This window comes from Magnolia sinica, chromosome 5, assembly GCF_029962835.1.
Source record: "Magnolia sinica isolate HGM2019 chromosome 5, MsV1, whole genome shotgun sequence".
Lineage (NCBI taxonomy): Eukaryota > Viridiplantae > Streptophyta > Magnoliopsida > Magnoliales > Magnoliaceae > Magnolia > Magnolia sinica.
Window position 1 is genome coordinate 24,554,230 of NC_080577.1, and position 23,937 is coordinate 24,578,166.

General features: G+C 44.7%; 1 protein-coding gene across 1 annotated transcript; it reads left to right on the forward strand.

Moving 5' to 3' along the window:
• The first annotated feature begins 3,084 nt into the window (after positions 1-3,084).
• LOC131245795 (cellulose synthase A catalytic subunit 4 [UDP-forming]) lies at positions 3,085-12,660 on the forward strand. The gene is made up of 12 exons (XM_058245499.1): positions 3,085-3,236; positions 3,701-3,896; positions 4,377-4,498; positions 4,831-4,897; positions 4,989-5,139; positions 7,445-8,057; positions 9,106-9,243; positions 9,593-9,718; positions 9,811-10,023; positions 10,623-11,129; positions 11,243-11,593; positions 11,947-12,660. The coding sequence occupies exons 1-12, from the start codon at positions 3,159-3,161 to the stop codon at positions 12,526-12,528; spliced, it is 3,144 nt and encodes a 1,047-aa protein (XP_058101482.1). The 5' UTR covers positions 3,085-3,158; the 3' UTR covers positions 12,529-12,660.
• Positions 12,661-23,937: the final 11,277 nt, after the last annotated feature.

Consider the following 23,937-nt stretch of genomic DNA (forward strand, 5'->3'; position numbering starts at 1 on the left):
AAAAAAAAAAAAACAACAACTTAGTAAGTAGCCTCATGTGATCTAAGAGCGTTGGATACAATGCATGTACTGGAGTCGATGATCATCAAATTCCACAACTGTTTGTACTGTGATGATTGTACGTTTTTTTTTTTTACACGCACGCCGTAGTGGGATTTCTGGAACCCCTGACCGGGTGTTGAAACCCCCGAGAGTCTACCACCCGAGCAAGAGTTACCTAACCGAGTGCTGATCATACTCATAGTACCCCCATCATCTCCACTTCACATTTGGCATGCTTATACATTCTTTGGGCCCTTTGTTTTAGTGAGCCATCACCATGATGGGCCAGAGCCAAGAAATCACTGCTATAAACTATCCTAGCCATCTAATCAATGCCACCTGAATGGTCAAAACGTTTGGATGGAATATACAATACTGCGCATACACAGTGAGACTGCAGTCAAAGATTTCAGATCATCGGACGGTTACAAATTTCGGTTAGCCTCCACATGGTGGCCTACTTAGATCAACGGTCCAAAAATCACAGAGAAAAATGCCTTTCAAGGTAACTTCCCACATGATCAGCATCAAGTGTCCAACACTGGTGGGTAGGGATCCGCCAGCTTAGAAAAGGCTAATTCGACACGTGTGGTGTGGAGCACTGCCAACCACATGCAGGCACAAGTGCCCGCATGGAACAGTTACGCGAGATCTGAGCCTTCCATATAGTTGGCAATAATGCTTAAGATCTACTTTCTTAAAAATCCGGCAGTTTCACTAAGGTGGGTCACAATCTAAAAAGAAAAGTGACGGTTGAATTTTTTTTAAACGTCCATTTGTTATGCATGTTGTGGCCCGCATGAGCTGTTAAATGACCTGATTTTTAGGCCAGATGATCTAAACAATGTAGCCACCTGATGGGAAGATCTGATCTCGCATACTTGTTCTGCATCGGCACGTGTGCCTGCGTGTGGATGGGCAGGGCTACCGTTCGCGTATGGAATCAATTACAAACTTCGAGAAGATTGCATTAGAGTCGGTGGGCCCACTTGTTTGTTTATGGCCTTATTTTCCTGACGTCATCATCTTGTTGCCTGTGGACCCTTTTGTTACTGCGTGTGGAGAGGAATGCTATTAAACTTTCACACGTAACACGTGGTGAACGTGTGAAAGATTCAAGCTTCTTATCAGGAGGGTCCCATCATGTTGATGCCTTGTCGAAAAAATCAAGTGCTCTGATCAAGTGGGTTGCACGTTTTCAAAGGGAATGAACGGTTGGGAGAAATTGTTCAATTACCAGATTCTGCATACAAGTGCGGACCACCTCAACGAACGGTTAAAGTCAAGGTTTCGCACGTGTTCGGTTTGAGCCATCACATCTGAAACCATCGAACACAGGTACGAGATCCAGGCCATCCATCATGTGGCTCCCACCTATCGATCTCTTGGCCCAGAAATCAGGCCGGTTTCCATGTCGAATAGATCAGAATGTTAGAAAAGGTCGGTTTCCATCGAACACGCTTTGTTCATCTGTTCACTTCTTCTGAAAGTTGTGCCCCATATGATGATCTAACGAGCCTGATTTTTCTGCCAGAGAATTAAAGCAACTGGACTCATCAGATGGGTGGCTTGGATCTCACTCGCACGTTCCATACGGACACATCTAGTGGCGTGTACCTTGTACACGCGTGCGGCCTAGCGCTCAAATTTCCCCTTATATCCTAGTAATTGATCTAGTGGGCTACGTGCATTGGAACATTTCCATGCATATAGTTTCATTTGGGTTCAGTGGAAACTGCATCATCTATCTGGACCGTCCATTACGTCCATACACTCCTTGTTGGCTTCCATAAAAAAATATATCTAAATAGATGATCCAAGCATCCATACAGTGTCATGAAAAATGGAAGTATAAACTTGTTTGGATAAGATAGGCTCAGTCGAGGATGCTTAGGATGATCTGATTGCTATGATGTTTTGCCCGGTTGAAGAATAAGAGGAGACTGTACCTAATGGACGGTTCGGATAGATGATATGAATGCCAACAGATCTAAATGCAACTGTTGTATGGGAAGGTTTCATCAATCGTTTGTAAAAATGTGGAAAAAGTCGTTAATCAAAGCATTATTTTTATCAAAGTAGTTTATAGGGCCATGGCTTTCATTACACGAAAAATCCTAATGATATTGAGGGTGGAAAGTTATTTGATACTCTGTCAGGGCATGATACGCAGGCACTCAGGAATAGTACACGTGACTTACATCAGATCAATTTAAACCGACTAAATTGTGTAAGCCACTGTAGTTAATTCACATACCCAAAATCACATTAGTTGATCAATCCTAACCTCTGATTCGTAGACACTTGTTTTTCAAAACTATTTCAACCGTCTGATAAATGTCAACTTATCCAACACTCAGATGACCAAATAATTGTATATTTTTGGTGGATGGCACATCTAAATTGGATCCATAATTTGGACAGTTTAATTTAAATTATTTATGTGCCACGTCTGCAATTTTAAGTGAGATTTTCAAAGTTATTCTCATTGATGAGGCGTTCCTACCAATTGCAGACGTGGCATCCGAGAAAAAGTTCTTATTAGAAGGTTAAGATGGTCCATTCCATTTTTTGGGCATGTACTAATCAAAACCGGAGTCCTCAGGTTGCCAGGTTCAGATCATCACAAAAATGTGCCACGTGTAGGGTACACATTACACATTACACAAACCAAAAAAAAAATCAAAATATACTGAAATAATCATGAGAAATTGCGCATCTCGTAATCCCATCTCATATCGCGAGTTTCTTAACTACCAGGCACATGGTACATGGAGATTACTGTGTTTTGTGCACATGCAAAGGCGTTTGGTCGAATGGAAGCGTGCATGTCATGTTAGCTACGACGCCTTAATTTCTAAGCTATGCCACACACACGATTCACAGAGGAGCCAGAGCTTATGTTGGTGGTAGATCAGATCCAACCGTCCATTTCATTAACGTCTGTTCGACTCAAACACGCGACCCCTCACCTCCCAAGTAGGTAAAGAAGCCATATCTTTCTCTCTCCCTCTCTCTTTCATCTCACCATTGATAAAAGCTAACACTCCACATTTCTATCTTTCTAAGAATCCCCACCACCAACTCCTACTCCTTCTTCCTCTGCCGGGCCGGCCATGTCGGTCCCGAACTCCGGCTTGGTCGCTGGTTCTCATCGACGTAACGAGCTGCATGTCTTGCCTGCTCATGAAGAGGTAGACTCATAGATTCATCATTCTTCTCTACGTTGATATCCCATGATTAGTCTATTTTGGAGATTTCATGAAATTTGATGGCATTGCTTGCACAATCCACCCAAGGTGTTTGATTGGAAATGTGATTTTGGTACATGTGTATGAAATCTGGACCATCCTTCATGTGGGTCACTGTAAATCCGCCTTGGGCGAAAGTAAAAAATGTCCACTAATCAAGTAATCACGTGTGTACGTTGAATATGTATAATTTTTAATTGTTCATTTCTCGGGCCCACCTGATGGTTGTACCAGTATGATTTTTGGTCCAGGGAATGTTTATGGTGTTATTCACATATGTGGTCCCTACCACTTTTGCATTTGGTCATAACCATCATCATCATCAACATGAAAATCAAAACCACTTACTAATGTCGCATTCCTCATCAATGGACTTATGTGAATTGTTTTGAATGCATAATTGTCAGCCTAAGTCGCAGCCCCGCCATCCGGCGAAGATCTGTGGTGTTTGCGGTGACGAGATCGGGCTCAAAGAAAATAGTGATCTGTTCGTAGCTTGTTACGAGTGTGGATTCCCAGTCTGCCAGCCTTGTTATGAATATGAAAGAAGTGAAGGGCACCAGTGCTGCCCTCAATGCAACACCCGTTACAAGCGTCACAAAGGTTCTCTCTATCTTTTTCTCTCTCCAAATACTAGCTTAGGGTGCGTTTGGTTGCACCAAATATCATGATTAATTATTCTAATATAGTGCAACCAAATGCACCCTTAATTATAATTAATCATATTAATATAATCAAAATGATCTTGTTAGTGGTAACTGTGAACTCAGATTATAAATCCCCATTCTAATTAGACTTGAATTCCTTAACTCAAAATCAGTGTATTGATCTTTTGAGTTTCTTCATGATGAGCTGATTTTATATTATAAAAAGGGTGGAGTTTAATTGGACGGTCCAATGGCTAATCCTAGCACTTGTCGATGTTCAATCCATTTGATCAATTGCTCAGAAAGTTAGGATCATTCATTAAATTCAGGTTTTTATTCTATGCATTTTAATCAAATGGTGCTGATTTTCCTCCATGTCGATCCATGTGTTGCAACCCATCTTTGCATGTAGTAGCTCATCAGATTATGTTTCCAGGTTGTCCGAGGGTCGCTGGAGATGAAGAAGAATCGGGCGATGTGGATGATTTCGAAGACGAATTCAAGACTAAGATCCATCAAGAAACCAATGAATATAATAATGTTGTCACTAATCACTCGGTAATTACACTTAAATGGCCATTTTTTTTTTTCATATGAACTAAGATCCCCACAATGTTCCATGGAGGATTTGATCTGGCCAACAATCTGAACACTTGGGCCCTCATTTTGTGGATCTAAACCGTTCATATAGTGGACCATGGGTATTATTTGGGTGGCTAGGATCATCTGGTAGGGGAGATAATGGGGCATGGCCACTGGAGCCCATATGATGAATTGTTCATGATACATGAAAGCACGGTCTATCTGTACCGCCGCTGTGTCAATCAAACAATTAGAATTTGGTTTTTGTATGTAGATCAAGCGTCATCCTAAAATTTTGATTTTGGCAGGAGAATGGCGATGAAATCCACAACCGGCACCCCAACGGCCCGGCTTTCTCATCATTTGCTGGAAGTGGTAATACAAGATCGGAATCTTTAATATTTAGAAAGTGAATTTCTAATCATCGTAGCCATGGATTTTCAATTTTCTTTTTGGGTTACTGCAGTTGCTGGTAAGGATTTGGATGGTGATAAGGATGGTTATGGGAACGTGGAGTGGAAGGAGAGAGTGGAGAAATGGAAAGCCCGGCAAGAGAAGAAAGGGTTGGTGAGTAAGGAAGATGGAGGAAACGAACATGAAGAGGAAGATGACATCTTGTATGATCTCTCTCTCTCTCTCTCTCTCTCTCTCTCTCTCTCTCTCTATATATATATATATATATATATATATATATCTCTGAATAGCTGACCGGTGTACGGTACACACGACATTTTGGTGCATGTTCTGTGCTGGACCGTTCGAGAACGGGAGCGGATTAGGTGCGGCCCCAGCTTCACCCAACATGGTGCAACCCTAATTGTGGGGCCCACCTTGATGTATATATTGTTTATCTGCGCCGTCCATCTGTTGTTTTAGATCATTTTAGGATATAAATCGAAAAATGGAGTAAATCCAAATCTCAGGTGTATCACACCACAGGAAATAGTGGTAACTGACCATTAAAAACTTCTTATGGGCCACAAAAGTTTTGGATCAAGATAATATTTGTTTCTTCCATTAATTGAGGTCTGTGTGACCTTATCAACAGGTTGGATGGAAAATAAACATTACGGTGAGGCCTAGGAAGTTTTTAGTGGTCACTGTTCAATCACCACTGTTTCGAATGGTGTCGTCCATCTGAGTTTGAATCTGATTCATTTTTGGGATCAGGTCTAAAACGAGCTGAAAAAAACGCATAGACGGTGTGGATATACAAAACATACATTAATATGGGCCCCACGTTAGGACCGTACCGTGTTGGGTGAGGCCGAGGCCGCACCTAATCCGATCCCTTCAAGAACACCTCACTTCATATTTGGAAAGGCCCTTGCAAACAACCGGTTGTTATAGAGACACCGCTCCCGCCATACCTTGCTACATCAACCTACCTACCTCCTACAGGGCTGCCAATGGGCTAGGCTGGCCCGCCGGCTTCTCGGCCTTGCCTGCTTCGTATTGGGCTTCAAATGACAAACTGGGTCCGTAGGCCTGGCCCGTCCTAAACTTATTTCCATATATTGATCAAGGTGGCCTCGGTACGTTTACAAGAGGCCATCGGTCCAGCCCGAGCTTGTCCTGGCCCAGACAGTTTAGGGTTTCAAGGATATTTTTGTCATATATCATGCATGGTTGGGCACACCTTAATCAACAGCCATACATTGTACAAAAGCGGGTGGTCAGCCTCGGGCATGTATGCTTTTACTGGCCAGGATCGGGCCTGGGTTTTACCTTGTGGGCTTGGACTGGTTGACGGGGATTTGGATTCGCTACTTACCCCTCCAGTACCAGGTCGCTGTTACTGGTTGGTGCTCCAAAAGCTACTTGGGTCCCACCATGATGTATGTGTTTCATCCATGCAACCCATCCATTTTGGCAAAACATTTTATGGCATGAGCCCAAAAATGAGGCGGATCAAAATCTCAGGTGGACCACACCACAGGAAATAGTGGTGATTGAACGCCCACTGTTAAAAATTTATTGGGGGCCACAAAAGTTTTGTAACAAGCGGACATTTGTGTTGGATGACAAATAAACATTACAGTGGGTCCTATGGAGGTTTTTGTGGTGGGCGTTCAATCACCACTGTTTCCTGTGTGGTCAAACGATCTACCCCCATCTTTGAGCTCATAACCTAAAATGATATGGTAAAATGGATGGACAAAGTGGATAAAACATATAGATTACGGTGGGCTCATAGCACCGATCAGTACCGAGATATCAGTGCTGGAGGGGTAACTACCGAGTCTGAGATCGATTGACATCCCTATAGTCTAGTTACTCAATATTAGGAGTACATGCGAACGGGTAGAACCGGTAAGCGGGACTGAAGCCAACCAGACTATATAGTTTGGTCCAGTTTTGAAGTGCACCTGTTCTGGAAATTAAAGAACTGTTCAGTTCAGTTCAGCTCTCAGTCTGAGCTTATGTAGAACCGAATTCAACCATAGAACCCAATCTAGAATTGGACTCTTTGGTTAATAAATATTTAAGATTTATTTTTTAAAAATATAAAATACTATATTATTTATTTCGAATGGTTCAGAAAAAGACATGGCAGCAAAATCATTTTGGAAACACGAACGAGTCATAAAAACAAACCATAACAAGATTACTCTATGTGAAAATTTTCAGTAGAAAAACTTAGGCTGGATTATAAAAATATTTATACAATCAGGTTGGATTATAAAAAGCCCAAAACCACATAACTGAACGGAATCAAACCAATTTTTTACAGTCCAGTTTCAATTCGGTCTTAGAGTGCAAACGGTCCGGTTTCGGTTCTAGTTTCACCCCAGAACCGAACCGAACCGTATGCACCCCTGCGTCAATACGTGTCTAGGCTCAACGTAACAATCTCTTCGTTGCAAGTCCCTATGATATCGGGAAATGACCAATTTACCCTTCCATGCACCGTTTTTGCAGGATGGCCGAAGCTCGGCAACCCCTGTGGAGAAAGGTCCCAATCCCTTCCAGCAAGATAAATCCATACCGCATCGTCATCGTCCTCCGCCTTGTCATCCTCGGCTTCTTCTTACATTTCCGGGTCATGACTCCTGCAATGGACGCCTACCCTCTCTGGCTCATTTCCGTCATTTGCGAGATCTGGTTCGCCTTCTCCTGGATCCTCGATCAGTTCCCCAAATGGTTCCCTATCACCCGCCAGACGTATCTGGACCGTCTATCGATGCGGTTCGAGCGCGAAGGCGAGCCCAGCCGTCTGTTGCCAGTCGACTTCTTTGTGAGTACGGTTGACCCTCTTAAGGAACCACCGATCATTACCGCAAACACGGTCCTCTCGATCCTGGCCGTTGATTACCCAGTTGAGAAGGTGAGCTGCTACGTGTCAGACGACGGAGCGTCGATGCTATTGTTTGACACATTGTCGGAGACAGCTGAGTTCGCAAGGAGGTGGGTACCGTTCTGCAAGAAGTATAGCATTGAACCGAGGGCGCCGGAGTTCTATTTTTCACAGAAGATTGATTATCTGAAGGATAAGGTGCAGCCTAGCTTTGTGAAGGAGAGGAGAGCCATGAAAGTAAGTTGATCGTTTTCTACATGAGGATTATGCTAACGTGCGCATGGGGGGAGAAGACTTATCGTGTTGCCACACACCCAAATGACCGTTGTAACATATGGGGCACACCATGAGTGCATCTCATTGTCACCATTTGCAAGTTAGATTCATCTCTCTTTCTTTTCTTTCTTTTTTTAAAATTTTTTTTTTTTTTTTTCAACCACGCCCACACTTACATGTGCACTTGATTCCATGATTTCAGTGTTAAAACATAATCCATTTACCACTGAGCCACAGAGCCGGACCTAAGTTGGATTCAGGGTCCAACTACGTTTTGTCTACCAGTGAGCAATAGAGCCGGACATAAGTTGGATTTACCTAGGGGTATTTGATATGCATTGGATTCCATGACAACTGAAATTAGAGGGTTTTGGTGTGTTCTAAAAACAAGAGGATTTTGGTGTATTTGGTGTGAATGGGATTCCAATTCAGACCAAATACACTATCCCAAACGCACCAACTTGACTGATTCATATCAATTACCACGAAATGCACTCTCCAACAAACCCTTAAGCTGCGCATACAGAGTATGTTAGAGAATCCTTAAAAAATGACTAATATGAGTCTGAATTTAGTGTGGTGGTTGCTAGAATGCTAAGGAATGTTGGATTCATGGCAGCAAGGCCCTCTTGATCTGACCATCAATGTCTTGCCAATTAAGATGTTTAAAACTGTTTTAATTATGTTTATATTAAAAATAATATTTATTTTTAAAATCAGTCTTCAACCTTTGGAGTAAAAGGATCAAAACATGATCAAAGATCCAACTATTAGGATGGTGGATTGGAGTCTAAAGCAGGGGGTCAGTAACCCATCTCCAATAAAATGGAGAAAACACAAGAAAAGTATAAGAAAATGATGAGAAAAACCCAAGAAAATCCTATGGTCAAGAAGAGCAAACCTTCTTCTCTCCTCATCGTTTGGACACTGATCAATGGGCCTGATCTTCATTGAACATTAAATTCTGGGTTTTCTTCTCATGTGATTTTGTGCATGGTCTGAATTGTAGAGAGAATACGAGGAGTTCAAGGTGAGGATTAATGCACTGGTGGCAAAGGCTCAGAAGAAACCAGAGGAAGGTTGGGTGATGCAGGATGGAACTCCATGGCCTGGAAACAACACTCGTGATCATCCCGGCATGATTCAGGTATGATGAAAACACCCCCAAGCTTTCTCAGTATTAATCTGGGCCGTCCAATCCACTAAGGCCTACTGTACAATTACCTCGACCATCTGGATCATCAGTGTACACTCGGACTGTTCAATCCATGGGATAATCTCCTTGGATGGGCTAACAGCTGCACTGATCATAAGATCCCAACCATCAGATCAATAGCTTTGTTTTGGATATTGAATGTAAATTACCAGCAAGATTCAACAAACATATCCATTGGTCCTATGGTGAGGATGAATCAGTGGGGTATTTGGGGTGTGACCATCCTCTTCAATGGTTAATTAGGATATCCGATAATCGCCGTTTGTTGATCACTACACAGGTTTACTTGGGAAGTGCCGGCGCGCTCGATGTGGAAGGGAAAGAGCTGCCTCGGCTTGTTTACGTCTCGCGTGAGAAGCGACCGGGTTACCAGCACCATAAGAAAGCTGGTGCTATGAATGCTCTGGTGAGTAGCTTTCTTGACTTAGAAAAGCATGCATTAGCATAAACCATCGGTGTTGATGGAGTGCTGTTATTCATTTTCATATGTGATCACAGATCCGAGTTTCGGCAGTTCTCACAAATGCACCTTTCATGTTGAATCTTGATTGTGATCACTACGTCAACAACAGCAAGGCCGTTAGGGAAGCTATGTGTTTTCTGATGGATCCTCAGTTGGGGAAGAAGCTTTGCTATGTACAATTCCCTCAGAGGTTCGACGGCATTGATCTTCACGATCGGTATGCTAATCGCAACATCGTCTTCTTCGATGTAAGCATCAAGATCTTTGCTTCTTCTTTTTCACTAATTTTCTTTTATTTTAAATAATAATATCTCTCTCATGGATTGAAGACTTGCTAAATTGGATTGACTCGTCCGTTCCTCATGAGTTGAGTCTGGTGAGTTGGGAGATGACTCATCCAAGTTAGGCCTAGTTTCGACTCATAGTGATGAAACGGATCAGATTCAACTAAGTCTCTGTTGGGGAACTGCGCACCTGTCATCGACAGACATATTGATTTACAGACTTAAGACATCAACCAACATTCTAGACTCGGACGAATAAGCAATCAGGTTCATCTTCGCAGTAGACAAGCGTTGGTACATTGCAACTCATCGCTACACATATGGCAGTGTGTTGGGTGAATCCGGATCGTCGATCTAATGGGCCTGTAGTGTAATGTCCATGATATAAGATCATACATATCAAGAAAACTTAGCCCCATCTGTGGCCATCAAATCGATCAGTGAAAATAAAAACTGACAATGGTTTATATTTCAGTCCATTTATCAGTGCGAGTTTTGTATGGTGGGCCATCCATCACCTCCCTCAACTAACCATACCCACCTCCATTTTCTTCATGGTGTAGATCAACATGAAAGGCTTAGATGGGATACAAGGCCCAGTTTATGTTGGGACGGGGTGCGTTTTCAACCGTCAAGCTCTATATGGCTATGACCCGCCGGCGAGTCAGAAGCGGGCCAAGATGACATGTGATTGCTGGCCATCCTGGTGCTGCTGCTGCTTCCGTGGCCGTTCAAGGAAGCACAAGTCAAAGAAGGAAGAAAGAGGTTTCGGTGCCGGATTCTATAACAAGAAGAAGAAGATGACAAACTATTCCAAGAAAGGATCATCGCCCGTATTTGACCTTGAAGAGATTGAAGAAGGCCTTGAAGGGTATGAGGAGCTGGAGAAGTCATCACTCATGTCACAGAAGAACTTCGAGAAGCGGTTCGGCCAGTCGCCCGTCTTCATTACATCGACACTCATGGAGGAAGGTGGCCTTCCTCAAGGGACAAACCCGGCATCGCTGATCAAGGAAGCCATTCATGTCATCAGCTGCGGCTATGAAGAGAAGACTGAGTGGGGAAAAGAGGTAATTTGAATTTCATCTTCTTCCATATGTTTTATTCCATTCTGATTATCATGAATTGTTCTTTTAAGTTCATCGAAGAGAATCCCAATAATAAGACCCTTTCTTCTACACAGATTGGATGGATTTACGGTTCAGTGACGGAGGACATATTAACTGGATTCAAGATGCACTGTAGAGGGTGGAAATCAGTATACTGCATGCCTGATCTTCCGGCCTTCAAGGGTTCAGCTCCAATCAATCTTTCAGATCGGTTGCACCAGGTTCTACGGTGGGCTCTTGGGTCAGTTGAGATCTTCCTCAGCCGGCATTGCCCTCTCTGGTATGGCTATGGCGGGAACCTCAAATGGCTCGAGAGATTGGCTTACACCAATACCATCGTCTACCCATTCACTTCCATCCCTTTGCTTGCCTACTGCACGATCCCGGCCGTTTGTCTCCTCACTGGAAAATTTATTATTCCAACAGTAAGTAGTAGTATCCACCATCATTTTATGGAAGCAGATGGTGCATAGTTCTAAAACTTGATAACTCTGACTCAAAAATAAGCCAAGTCAGCTTGATTCAGCTAGAAATCGAGCGACTCGGCATGACGGCTCGACTACTTGGTCGACTCAGCATGACTTGGTTTTATCCTATCCACCATCATTTGATTGAAGCAGATGGTGGTGATAAGTGGGGTCCATCAGTAAGATCAAGCAAGAGGTAGGCCTCACTCATCACCATCAATAGGTTGCAATGAGAGTGTTAGTTGAAAATTTGAAGCATTAGGGTAGTTTGTTTTGCATTCTTCTCACCAAAAGAGTTTCATTTGTTACAGCTGACCAACCTAGCTAGCATATGGTTCATGGCCCTCTTCCTCTCCATCATAGCCACCGGCATTCTTGAGCTTCGGTGGAGTGGTGTCAGCATCCAGGATTGGTGGCGCAATGAGCAGTTTTGGGTGATTGGAGGCGTCTCAGCTCACCTGTTTGCTGTCTTCCAGGGCCTCCTCAAGGTCCTCGCAGGAGTTGACACCAACTTCACCGTCACATCCAAGACAGCCGACGACACTGAGTTTGGTGATCTCTACCTATTCAAGTGGACTACACTCCTCATCCCACCAACCACATTGATCATATTGAACATGGTCGGCGTCGTGGCCGGAGTATCTGACGCCATCAACAATGGCTATGGATCATGGGGCCCACTGTTTGGGAAGCTGTTTTTTGCCTTTTGGGTGATTGTGCACCTGTATCCATTCCTCAAGGGGTTGATGGGGAGGCAAAACAGGACACCCACCATTGTTGTGCTGTGGTCTATACTACTTGCTTCAATCTTCTCTTTGGTTTGGGTCCGGATTGACCCATTCTTGCCAAAGGCAAAAGGACCGCTTCTTAAACAATGTGGGGTGGAATGTTAGAAATCCTACTATTCCTGTCTATGAGTGGTTGTAGTGTGTGTATGCAGTGGCAATGAAAGTGGTGTAAGATCCGTGTGTTTTTTAGCTGAAATTTTGTTATTAAATGGTGTGAAAATGAGAACTTGTTGCCCATCTTGCTGTCTTAAATCAACTGTTCTCTCTCTTTGGATTTGTGAAATTCATGGATTTAAAATCTTCCTCGTCCCTAAAACCTGACCCCCAAAATCCATGGATTAGGCAAATCCAAATTCCTGTTGGCAAATACATAAAATGAAAGTCTCTCTGAAAAGTAATAGAAGCTATGCTTTTGAAATGAATGATCATGTTGCGCAGCACGCCAACAACGTAGTGAACTGAGATCTAATCTCCGGTCTCACCCATAAACAATAAACAGAAAGAAATATAATCTGGAAGTAGAATCAAAGCATTCCAAACAAACCACAAGATAAGATATACATGGAAAAACCCCAACAAGGGTAAAAAACCACGGTGCAAAACTTCTACTATGAAGAAAACGAGATTACAAGCAATATACTAACCTTTTCCCTTTAGATGTATAGAGAAAACCCTTTGCTCACACTTTTGAATAACTCCCATTAATCCTAGAATAGCCCTAGGGACCCCTATTTATAATTTAGGCAACTTCTCTTTTGCACTCTTACGAAACCGCTTCAAATTTCCGCAGTTCATATCAAATCAGCAAAACGAATCTGTGTAACCTCGACTAGTTGAGCAGGCTCCTCGACTGGTCGAGCGGACCCTTAACTGGTCGAGCATGGGCCTCGACCGGTCGAGCACCTCGGACCCAAAAAGCTGCAGCTCACTGGACTTTGTGTCGAGCGAACCCTCGACTGGTCAAGTAGGCCACTCGACCGGTCGAGCGGCCCACTTAACTGGTCGAGCGGCCCTGTCCAGACGTGGCTCCACATCTCAACATGATCATTCATTCTAATTACTGGTTCCGAAATTCATGAATTTGCAGCTTGATTATCAAAGAAGGAACTTTGAGATTTGCCAAATCCAAAACCAATGCAAACCCAATGGATGATTCAAACTCAGGACACTCCATTTGGCTATTTTGTAATCGAGGGTAGGCAATCAATAACCATCTTTTCATTTGATTTGTAGCTGGCTTAACTGTGAGTCACTCACAAGGCGAATTGGTGGAGAGAGAAGATTGTGAGATCCGGGCCATTCACCATACCAGCCACATTGGGGCTAAAATTTCATGAACTACTGGTTGCAGTATTTTTTTATTTTTTATTTTTTTAGAAAAACCAAAAATTGATTGATAGGAAGAATTTACATCAGAGATTCGAGCAGACCCACATACAAAAGGGGGGGGGGGGGGTGTCCACCTATCGTAAGAAGAAAAGATAGAAAAATTTGAACAAAAATTAGAGCTCCCTCAAGTTGCCCAAACTGACCCTATCGAGGAAAATGAGCCCTTTGGTAATCTCCGGCAAGTCTCTAGTAGAATTGATGAGGGTTCGGGACTGCGATGCGCTGCCACTTCTGGCTAAATCATCAGCAACCGTGTTGGCTTCTTTGGGAATGTGGGAGATGGAGACCTCCAGCACCTTTGATATCTTTTTGATCCTGGACCACCAGTAGCTCAGAGCCCATGGAAGAGATGAGGTCCTATCAAGGATATCAACAATTGTTTTGGAGTCACTCTCAATTTCTACTTTAGAGTAACCCAACAACACACAATGGGAGAGACCCTCCCAAATGGCCCTGATCTCGGCTTGAGAGTTGGACCCGAAGCTGAAACCACAAGTGAAAGTGAACAGAAAATCACCATCACTGTTCCTGCCCACTCCATCCCCTCATGAAGGGCCAGGGTTCCCCAAAGATGAGCCGTCTACATTGATTTTGATCCATCCCCTTTTGGGCCTCGTCCATTTGATCAGCCGGAGCTTCCTCTTAATGCATGGGGCTCCATTGAAGCCTAGGGCCAATAAGGCTAAACAGGAGGAGCATTTGAGGATTTTGGGGAAGGGGAGGGTAGGAGAAATCCGGTTGATCCAAAGCTTGCTTTTAGAAATCACTCTGGACGGATAGCATGGGATGTCTTCAAATCTCGCTGCATTCCTAGACATCCAGATTTCCCAAAAAATTAGCGAAGGGATGAGTCCCATGAGAGTGTGTAGTTGGTCAGAAGAAGCAGCAACCATCCACCATTTTGAGGCTTTGTTGATGGCAGAATCTCAAAGGGAAGACTAAATATTGAATATAGGCTGGAAGAAGGACCAAACTTTTGTAGCGAGGTCGCCTAAGGAGAACAGTGCTTGGATTGGATGGGGAGCTTGGCATCATGAACATTTTGAGGCCAAATGGGCCCCTTTAGATTGCATCCTGTCGTCAACTGGGATGGCCTTGAAAATTAATTTCCACGAGAGAAGAGAGATCTTAGGGGGAAGCTTAGAGTGCCAAACCCAAGCAGCCCTTTTATCTTTTTTTTTTTTTATGGCCTGCCTTCAGCTCGCATGAGGGAGAAGCTACCCAAACTCTTTTGTCTTCCACGTCGGAGGTGCACTGGCCCTCTTCAATCATATGATCAAGCACTATAGGCGGTAGCAACTGTCTGACTATGGATATGTCTTGCCATCCCTTGAGCCCTATGAAATCCTTGACTTGAGCTAGGAGCGGCTGAGGATGAGAGGGGGTTAATTGGATCTTCCATTTTGAAAGGGGCCCCAGCCTTGTCCAGTCATCCTTCCAGAAATTACACTGACCATTTTCGATGAGCCAGCGCGAGCCTGCCACGATAGCTATAAATAATTTCCGAATATGCTTCCATAGGGGCGATGCCCATGGGACCAGTCTCAGAGAGTCTTCTGCTAGTAAGTCTGTAACACCCTGCACCTCTAGTACACAGGTGTTACCATTTAAACCCATAATAATAGATGTCAACACTCGACTAATAGACAGCTTAAATCCAACCGATGCAGGATGGGACTTCCAGCTGTCATTAAAGCCATCCATCAGGGGTTGTAGGAGCCGAGTTGGACCCGACACCTGTCAGAGAGGTAAACTCAACAAACACCCTAAGATAAGGTAACTTATAGATTAATTAATCAAGTCATGTTGGGACAATGCACCTACCATCAACTCTTAAGAATTAATTAGTAGCCAACCAAGTACTCAAAGCCTCTCAAACCCCCATTTAGCCGTCGAAACAAAGTCTTAGGCCAATCCGACCATTGGGTCGAGATGTGTGGGCCAAACAAGACTGGGAATGTACAATATGGCCCACCTGGGCCTCACATTCGCCCGAAGCTGGGCCGGGACCCCTACATAGGGTTCCCTAAATGAATGGAGGGAGTGGATTTATCACGACCATCACAGTGGACCCCACACGGCGTGCGAGTGCACCTTGTGTACTCGTGCACTGGACGTAGCTAGCTAGTCAAATGACCTTTGACCGAAACAAAACAGCAAAAGTTCGGAAACTCTCTCGCTGTTTTAAAATTTGAATCTGGTGAACTTCAAGCTCAAAAGTGGGCCACCCTGGACACTTTTCGGACAATTCAAACCGTCCATTTTGTTCGTGGGGTCCGTCCAACCAAAACCATATAAGGTTTTGGACCCACACATAGAAATGAGGAAGTTAGGTCGGAGCCGTCCAATGTTCACATACGGCTAGGATTTTTGGATAGGGGACCATTAAGAGGACTTCCATGCAAGCTAGCATCGGTTTGTCCAGATGATCGCCACCATCCACTCGCCAGCTAAGGAAGGGTCCTCTCACAACCAAAAAGGGTCGGGCAAACCGAAAGAGAGAAAAAAGAGTCTTTCCTTTTCTGGGTAGGGGACGCTAGCACATCTACGGCCGTTCCCTAGGGCCACATGGGACGATCCCAGCCCTTGTGAGGTGGTACAAAATGAGAAGGGTGGATATCTCATCTCGGGAGAAAATGGTGAAAACCGCGTCTTCTCGTGAGATGAATCAAGACCCACATTTGTAGTCCAAAAAGTGGGCCCCACATTGATCATAGACTCCATCTGGCCTGCTCAAATGGACCAAATCACACCAAAACACCCTGGGCAGTGATATGCCATTATTGGTCAGGTCATCTTCCCCGTTAACCAATCCGACCTTGGTCATAAGATGGGGCCCGCCAGACCAAAATAAATGTACTTTCTGATAGGCTAGGGCATCAGCAACCCATCCTTGGGATCGGATTGGTCCCATGAAGGGCCATCACAGCCATTGATAGGGAGTTCGTTCTCAACCGTTGGCTACTTCCCTCTCCCTGCCTATAAATTGGGCACTATTGCCCTTAGGATTCACACTAGAAAGAAAGGAAAGAAAAGGGAGAAGGAAGGGAAAGAGAGAGAGAGAGAAAGGAGTGAAAGAGAGGGAGTGAGTTCGGCCGAGTGGACTCGGTGCACACTGCACCAACTCAGCCCGCGCAAGATCGGACCGAGTTGGGTTAGTGTGGGCCTATAGCACCACGATCAGAGAAAGGGAGAGAGGTGAGGTCCGGTGCGTGTACTCCCTTCCAAGTGCAAGTCAAACTCGACCGAGTCGGGCATGTTCAGATCTAGTAAGGTAACTCCCTTGCTTTCTGCCTTCATAAGCTTTCAATCTAAGCTGAAAACGGTGTCTGGCGGGGCCGTGAATGTGATTTTCAGTTGCTGCTGGTTGCAGGTCCGAAATCAGCCTTCGTCAAGCTGTGAAATCGGACAAAAACCCGGCCGGCGACAGGCTGTGTGTCGACTTAAAAGCCGACATCCATTAGGCCATGCAAAGGACTGGAAAAGGGACTCTTTCCTAGGCCCTGCTGTGGACTGAAAATGGCCCTAGCTGGACCATGAATGGGGCAGGAATACGGGCCAAAACTAGCCCATGATCTGGATTAAAACTAGTCCAGAGATTGGGCTGAAATCAGCCTCTCAAAAGGGGCCGTAATTAGAGTTGTGACAGGCCAGGATCTCAGCTGAAAATATCCTTTAGTTGGCCCTGCAATAGGCTGAATACGGTCCTCTTGGCTGGGCCGTTAAACAGACTGAAGCGGGGATAAAAACGGTCTAGAAAATGGGCCTCTATGTGGACTCTAAACGGGCTGAAATCAGGCCTCTGGTGGCTAGAAATTCCAGCTGAAAACGCCTCAGGGTTGGGCCTAAACTAGCTCCAAAAGAAGTGGGCCTCACTGCACCCCAGTGGGCTGCACCCTGTACAATAAGTGGGCTGCACCTAGGATAAAATCCCAGTGGGCCGCACCTGAGTTACAGCTCAGTGGGCCGCACTACGTTGAAATGTGTGGGCCGCCCCTGAGTTAAACTCAGTGGACTCATACAGGCCCAAGCGCTGCACGTATCAGGCAGGTCATGCCACATAATGGTGGGCCTCACCTTAGTATACTATGGGCTGCATCATATTACAATGGGCCTCACTACAAATCTCAGTGGGCCGCACCACACTCAAAACAGGTGGGTCGCACCTCATTTAAAATACAGTGGACCACACCACATTCAAAGTGGGTGGGCCGCACCACATTCAAAATGGGTGGGCCACACCACAATCAAAACAAATGGGCCTCACCATAAATATGGTGGGCTTAGTCGAGTTTTGGCCACCCTTGGAACCACCTGGCTGGGCCGAACCAGGCCCAGTTTGGGCCTTGAATGTTGGGCCAATTCGGGCCTGAACTTAGAGCAAATCCCAGGCCTAATCTAGGCCATTTGAAGAACAAAAATCCGGTGGGCCTATCCGCTCTAAAGCGAGCCCAAGTGATTCTATTCATGGGCTCTTCAAACCTTCAATATGTTTAGGAGTTATTATCTAATGCAAGCTAATCCTTTAGGAAGCTACTTGCGTAACTTGGGGCCATTAGTTGCACACGGGGATTCAGATCAAGGGCGGGACTACGACGACTTAGGTGATGACTTTTCCCTTGGGCTTTCCATCTCTAAGTTAGCCAAACATAGTATACATCAAATTACTATCACTAGTTTAAGGTCCTAATATTTATCGTAAATTTCTAAGTTTTATTAATTGCCATATCTTAAATTCATGATTGTTGTATTACGTTCTTACTACATGCTAGGCTCATATGCTAGTTAATGAGTACCATTCGTGAATAATGATCGTTGTTCTTATCTCTAGTATTGTATTGCTTGATAGTTGGTACTATAGTCTCACGATGGCACATTGAAAATTTTACTTCCATATGCAATTCTATGCACCTTTATATAAGAACTTATGATTGTGAGTCGCCTTAATATCTAACTCACGACACTACTCCACTATCGTATGTGAGTCACACTTGGGATGTAACTAGTCGGATTGTGTGGAAAATAGGGCCCTTGACTTAGTGTCATTTTGATCAAAGGGTTTATTTAACATCCCAAGGTGAAAAACCTCATGAGCCGGGAATGGTGGTCATAGGACACTATACCCGAGCTGTCGGCCTACGCTAGGTGACATGCCCCTTGTAGTGACCATTGAGTTACTTAAAATAACTAATTATAATCGAAATAATAATGGTTTGGCTAATCATGCATCCATACCATATTGGCGATGATGGGTGGCTAATTCTGGATGTTGTAGCACGTGCCCTTAGGATCATTGGGGTATCGTCTCGCTAGCTCCTAGACCACAGGCGATCAACCTATTTGTCCAACTGGATGAGCATTCCCAGGTCGATGATTGTATGGGTGATGAGCCCAAGTCTGACTGGATGGGCATCCCCAGGTCGATGTGCATTCATACATCCATGCATTTTAATAATACTGCATCTTGTCTGTTTTGGATTATTTCTTTATTTTTCTTTAAACAATGTTTGCTAAGGCGGCGGTGTGTAATCTTGAGGAGAATTCACACTGAGTTGGCCACTCATTCAGCGAATATCCAACCATACAGAGTACATAGGTGTAGATGGAGAGGACGACAACATTGACCCTGACGGGGCGATGATGGAGACTGAGAACGGATATTACGAAGACGAGCCGCAACAAGAAGCGGCTGATTACTTTGGTTTTAATCAGTAGTAGTAGTCCTCTTATGTTTGATTTGATACACTGATATTTTTAGAATTTTGTAATATAGCCCCCAACTGAGTGGGCCAATATTCAAATTTTATGATATTATCCATGCTTACTGATGCTATCACACTCTGACTTTGATATTTCCTCTAATCCTCTGATTTATTAACTCTCGGGTTTCTGGAACAAGCCTCGTACTTGGGTTCTGGAAGCTGGGGCGTTACAAGTTGGTATCGGAGTGGAGTCTGAGATAACCTGGCTATGGGATCCGTACACAAAATCCTTAAGAGATCAACTTAGAAGAAACCTAGGAATTTCCCTTTAGAAAGTATTTAGGATGAATAAATACATAAACAAAATACTTAGGGTCCCTCAGATATTAGTAGAATAGACGAGTTGAACCTATGTAGAAACCTCCACTAACTAGAGTGAATTTAGAGTACAAACGGAATTCTTAGGTCCCCAAGAAAAGAACTTAGGATCCCTTAGAAAGCAGTGAATTACGTTGTTTGAATCTAGAAACAGAAACCTTAGTTCCCCTAAATTTTGACTAGAAGTATCGCCTAGACTTAAGGGCGGAAGTAGTATGCTCCGAAAGGGTGAATGCCCATCATGACATGAATACGGCAAGTTATATAGCAGGCCCTTGTATTATTTCACTATCTGACTACAACCACCTTTTACTAAGGCCTGAACCGTGAAATGTGGATCCTACAGGAAGTCATGCCGCCTATATCACGATATCTCAACAGACCAGTATAGTCGATATTCATCCCATTCCATCGACCGAGCGCCATAGAAGGCACAACCCTGAATACACACTGGGCCTTCCGCCTGGAGTTACAAACATGGACAACGGATCGGAAACCATAGGGGATTCTCCATCCCCTCAGGTTATTCCTTCTAGGCTACCCTCACAATATTTCGAACAAGGGACGTCTTCAGTTGATGTGCCTGTAGATTCGCTGATGGGGGCTGCAACATTCACAGCCTTCGCACAAATAGCCATAGCGATGCAACAACAACAGGACACATTCGCGCGACAACAACAGGACGTACATGCATTAATGATGGAAACACTATGAAGTATGGACCGTAGGGAGTCGTCACGGGATAGAGATGGCAGGGGTGCAGATATCTTTGAATGATTCCAGAGTCTTCGATCGCCAACATTCGAAGAGGCGCCAAATCCAGTACAAGCAAAGCATTGGTTGACAAGAATCTCCAAGTTAATGCGACCTCTGGAGTGTTCTGATCCACAGATGGTAACCTTGGCTACTTACCTGTTAGAGGGCGAAGCGAAAAACTGGTGGCAGAGTATACAGCGAGGCGTCTAAGCCACGTATGCTTGGACATGGGAAGGCTTCTGGCCAAAGTTCTTAGAAAAGTACTTTCCCCGATCCTGCAGGAACGAGAAAATAACCCAGTTTTTGAAGCTGGAACAGGGCAGTATGCCCATTGCCCAATACGAGGCTAGAGTTGACGAACTCTTTCGCTTCGTACCTAAGGCCCTGGAAGACACGGAATATAAACTGCAAAAGTTCAAGGAAGGTCTCTGGCCAGGGATCCAATCGCAATATGCACCTGGGACTTCGAAGACTTCACAGAGCTAGCAGAAAAGGCTATGAGGGTGGAAAAGGACTTTGAGCGTACCATGAGGACTTGCCCTCCAGTTAGGGACACCTGGCTAGGCCTAGGCAGGCGCCTCTTGCCCCATTAATACCAAAGAGAAGAGCTAGGGTTGTACCTGCCAGCGCTCCACCCATGCCTCCCACGAGGAACTGCGATTACTGCCACAAAGTTGGACATTTTGCACAAACCTTTTTCAAGAAAATGAGGGACGAAGGCATCACTCTACTAGCAAATTGCCCCCAGCCAGGTCCAGTAGCAATCAGGGTAGCACCTAGGCCGCAGCCGCCTAGGTCAGGACCCTCAGTTCAGCAGAGGGTTCCCCCGGCCGCATGTTTGCCGTAGCTACTACGGAAGCTGAGGAGGACCCTCATCAGACAATTCATGGCACCGCTCACATCCAAGGTACCCCTGTTTTCCTCTTATTTGATTCCAATGCAACCTTATCCTTCATAGACTCTACTATTGCAAACAGACTAGGACCGAACATAACTCGAATGCATGCCCCCTTTGTCGTAGCATCCCCCATGGGAAAATTCATCGAAACAAACAAATTATGCAAAACTTGTCCCCTAACTCTTGCAAACCATGAAGTGGCTGTGAATTTAGTTCTCATGCCTATAAAACAGTTCGACGTCATCCTCGGTATAGATTGACTTTCTCAGGTCCGGGCAGTGATGGACTGCCATGGCAAAATGGTCACTATAATAGTCCATGGGCAGGCCTCCTTTATAGTGAAAGGAAGAAATGGGCGCGGTATGCTTGAAAGCTTACAAGCCCTAAGCGAATCAGAATCAGTCGAGTCCACCATCAGTCAATTCCCAGTAGTGCGAGATTTCCTTGAGGTATTTTAAGAAATACCAGGACTACCCCCAAGACGAACAGTAGATTTCTTCATAGATCTCAAACCAGGAACCGCTCCCATATCATTACCCCCGTTTCGCATGTCCCCTTACGAAATGGAAGAAATTAGGAGCCAGATAGACGAGCTGCTGACCCAAGGTTTCATCCGCCCCAATGTTTCTCCGTGGGGAGTGTCGGTCCTTTTTGTGAAAAAGAAGGATGGATCAATGCGTCTCTGTATTGATTATTGGTGACTGAACAAAGTGACGATAAAGAATAGGCACCCCCTGCTGCGTATTGATGACTTGTTCGACTAGCTCAAAGGTGCCAAGTACTTCTCTAAGATCGACCTGCGATCAAGGTACCACCAGCTGAGAATCGGGGACGAGGATATCCCTAAGATGGCATTCAGGACTCGCTATGGGCACTACAAGTTCTTGGTAATGTCCTTCGGTCTCACGAATGCTCCAGCAGTATTCATGGACTTGATGAACCCAGTTTTCATGCCATACTTAGACCGGTTCGTAATCGTGTTCATTGACGACATCTTGGTTTACTCCAAAAGCCAGGAGGAGCATGAACAACACCTGCGCACGATCCTGAGTATGCTAAAAGATAATCAGTTGTATATCAAGCTGTCTAAATGCAAATTTTGAGTAGAGGAAGTGAAGTTTCTAGGGCATGTGGTAAAGGCAGAAGGCATAGCGGTCGATCCCGCTAGGTGGAAGCAATATCCAAGTGGGAACAGCCTACCACGATCACCGAGGTTCGAAGCTTCTTGGGCATGGCGGGGTACTACGGGCGCTTCATCAAGGAATTCTCAAGGATTGCGCAACCGCTTACTCAGCTGACAAAGAAGAACGCCCGATTCACCTGGATGAAAATGCGAAAGCATCTTTCTAGGAGCTGAAGATGAGACTGACGTCTGCACCAGTGCTCACTCTTCCACAAGAAGAGGAGATGTTTGTGGTGTATAGCAATGCTTCGAAGATGGGTCTAGGCTGTGTTCTGATGCAGAACGACAAGGTGATCGCTTATGCTTCTTGTCAGTTAAAGAAGCACGAGGAGAATTACCCAACTCATGACCTAGAATTGACAATTATAGTCTTTGCTCTAAAAATATGGAGGCATTACCTCTACGGGGAGGACTTCCAGTTATTCTGCGACCACAAGAGTCTGAAATATATATTCACGCAGAAAGATTTGAATATGCATTAGCGGTGGTGGATGGAGATGCTTAAAGACTTCCGCTTTGACATATCTTACCATCCTGGTAAAACGAACTCTGTGGCTGACGCTCCGAGTCGAAAGAAGAAACATGAGCTGATAGCCACTTTGATGACTCTTTTGACGTGAATTAGCTTGCTTAGGAGAATCTACAATGGATCACCATCTACATCAATTGCCCAAGCATCTCGGATTAGCTGGTGGAAAGAATCACAGTGCATCTACATTCATTGGAAACGGAAGGGCTTAGGGAAGGATTTCAATGGGTGTGGAAAAGAGAGAAGCGGAGGGGAGTGGTTGGAATTGGTTCTAGGCAGATGATGGATCTGGAATGAAGGGAACGATCTAAGCCAGAGTCTGTTACAGCAGGGTCTATCTAATCTAGCCCAGATGCGAGCCTGTCCCTGCTTGTTATTGGACCACATGAAATTACTCCCTGAGAAACCCGAATTGAATAGACCCGCCCTGTTGAGTGCATCAGAAAATTCTTCTGACCTTCGGGCGTCGAAAGAGCCAGCTCCTCTTCTCTCTGAGACAGACAGAACCGCATTGAAGTCCCCTGCCACTAGCCACGGGGAAGAGAGGCTCGTTGCTAGAGCATCTAGTTGGTCCCAAAGAGCCCTACGCTGATACCGAGAACACTTTGCATAAACTACTGAAATAGTGGCTGTGATAGGATTGCCGTATATTCCCACCACTAGAGATAACATTTGATCG

Excerpts from the sequence above, each read along its gene's own strand:
- LOC131245795 (XM_058245499.1), top strand. The coding sequence starts at position 3,159 with ATGTCGGTCCCGAACTCCGGCTTGGTCGCTGGTTCTCATCGACGTAAC. Across the intron at positions 3,897-4,376 it reads CCGTTACAAGCGTCACAAAG|GTTGTCCGAGGGTCGCTGGA; the intron begins GTTCTCTCTATC and ends TTATGTTTCCAG. Across the intron at positions 10,024-10,622 it reads GCAACATCGTCTTCTTCGAT|ATCAACATGAAAGGCTTAGA; the intron begins GTAAGCATCAAG and ends TTCATGGTGTAG.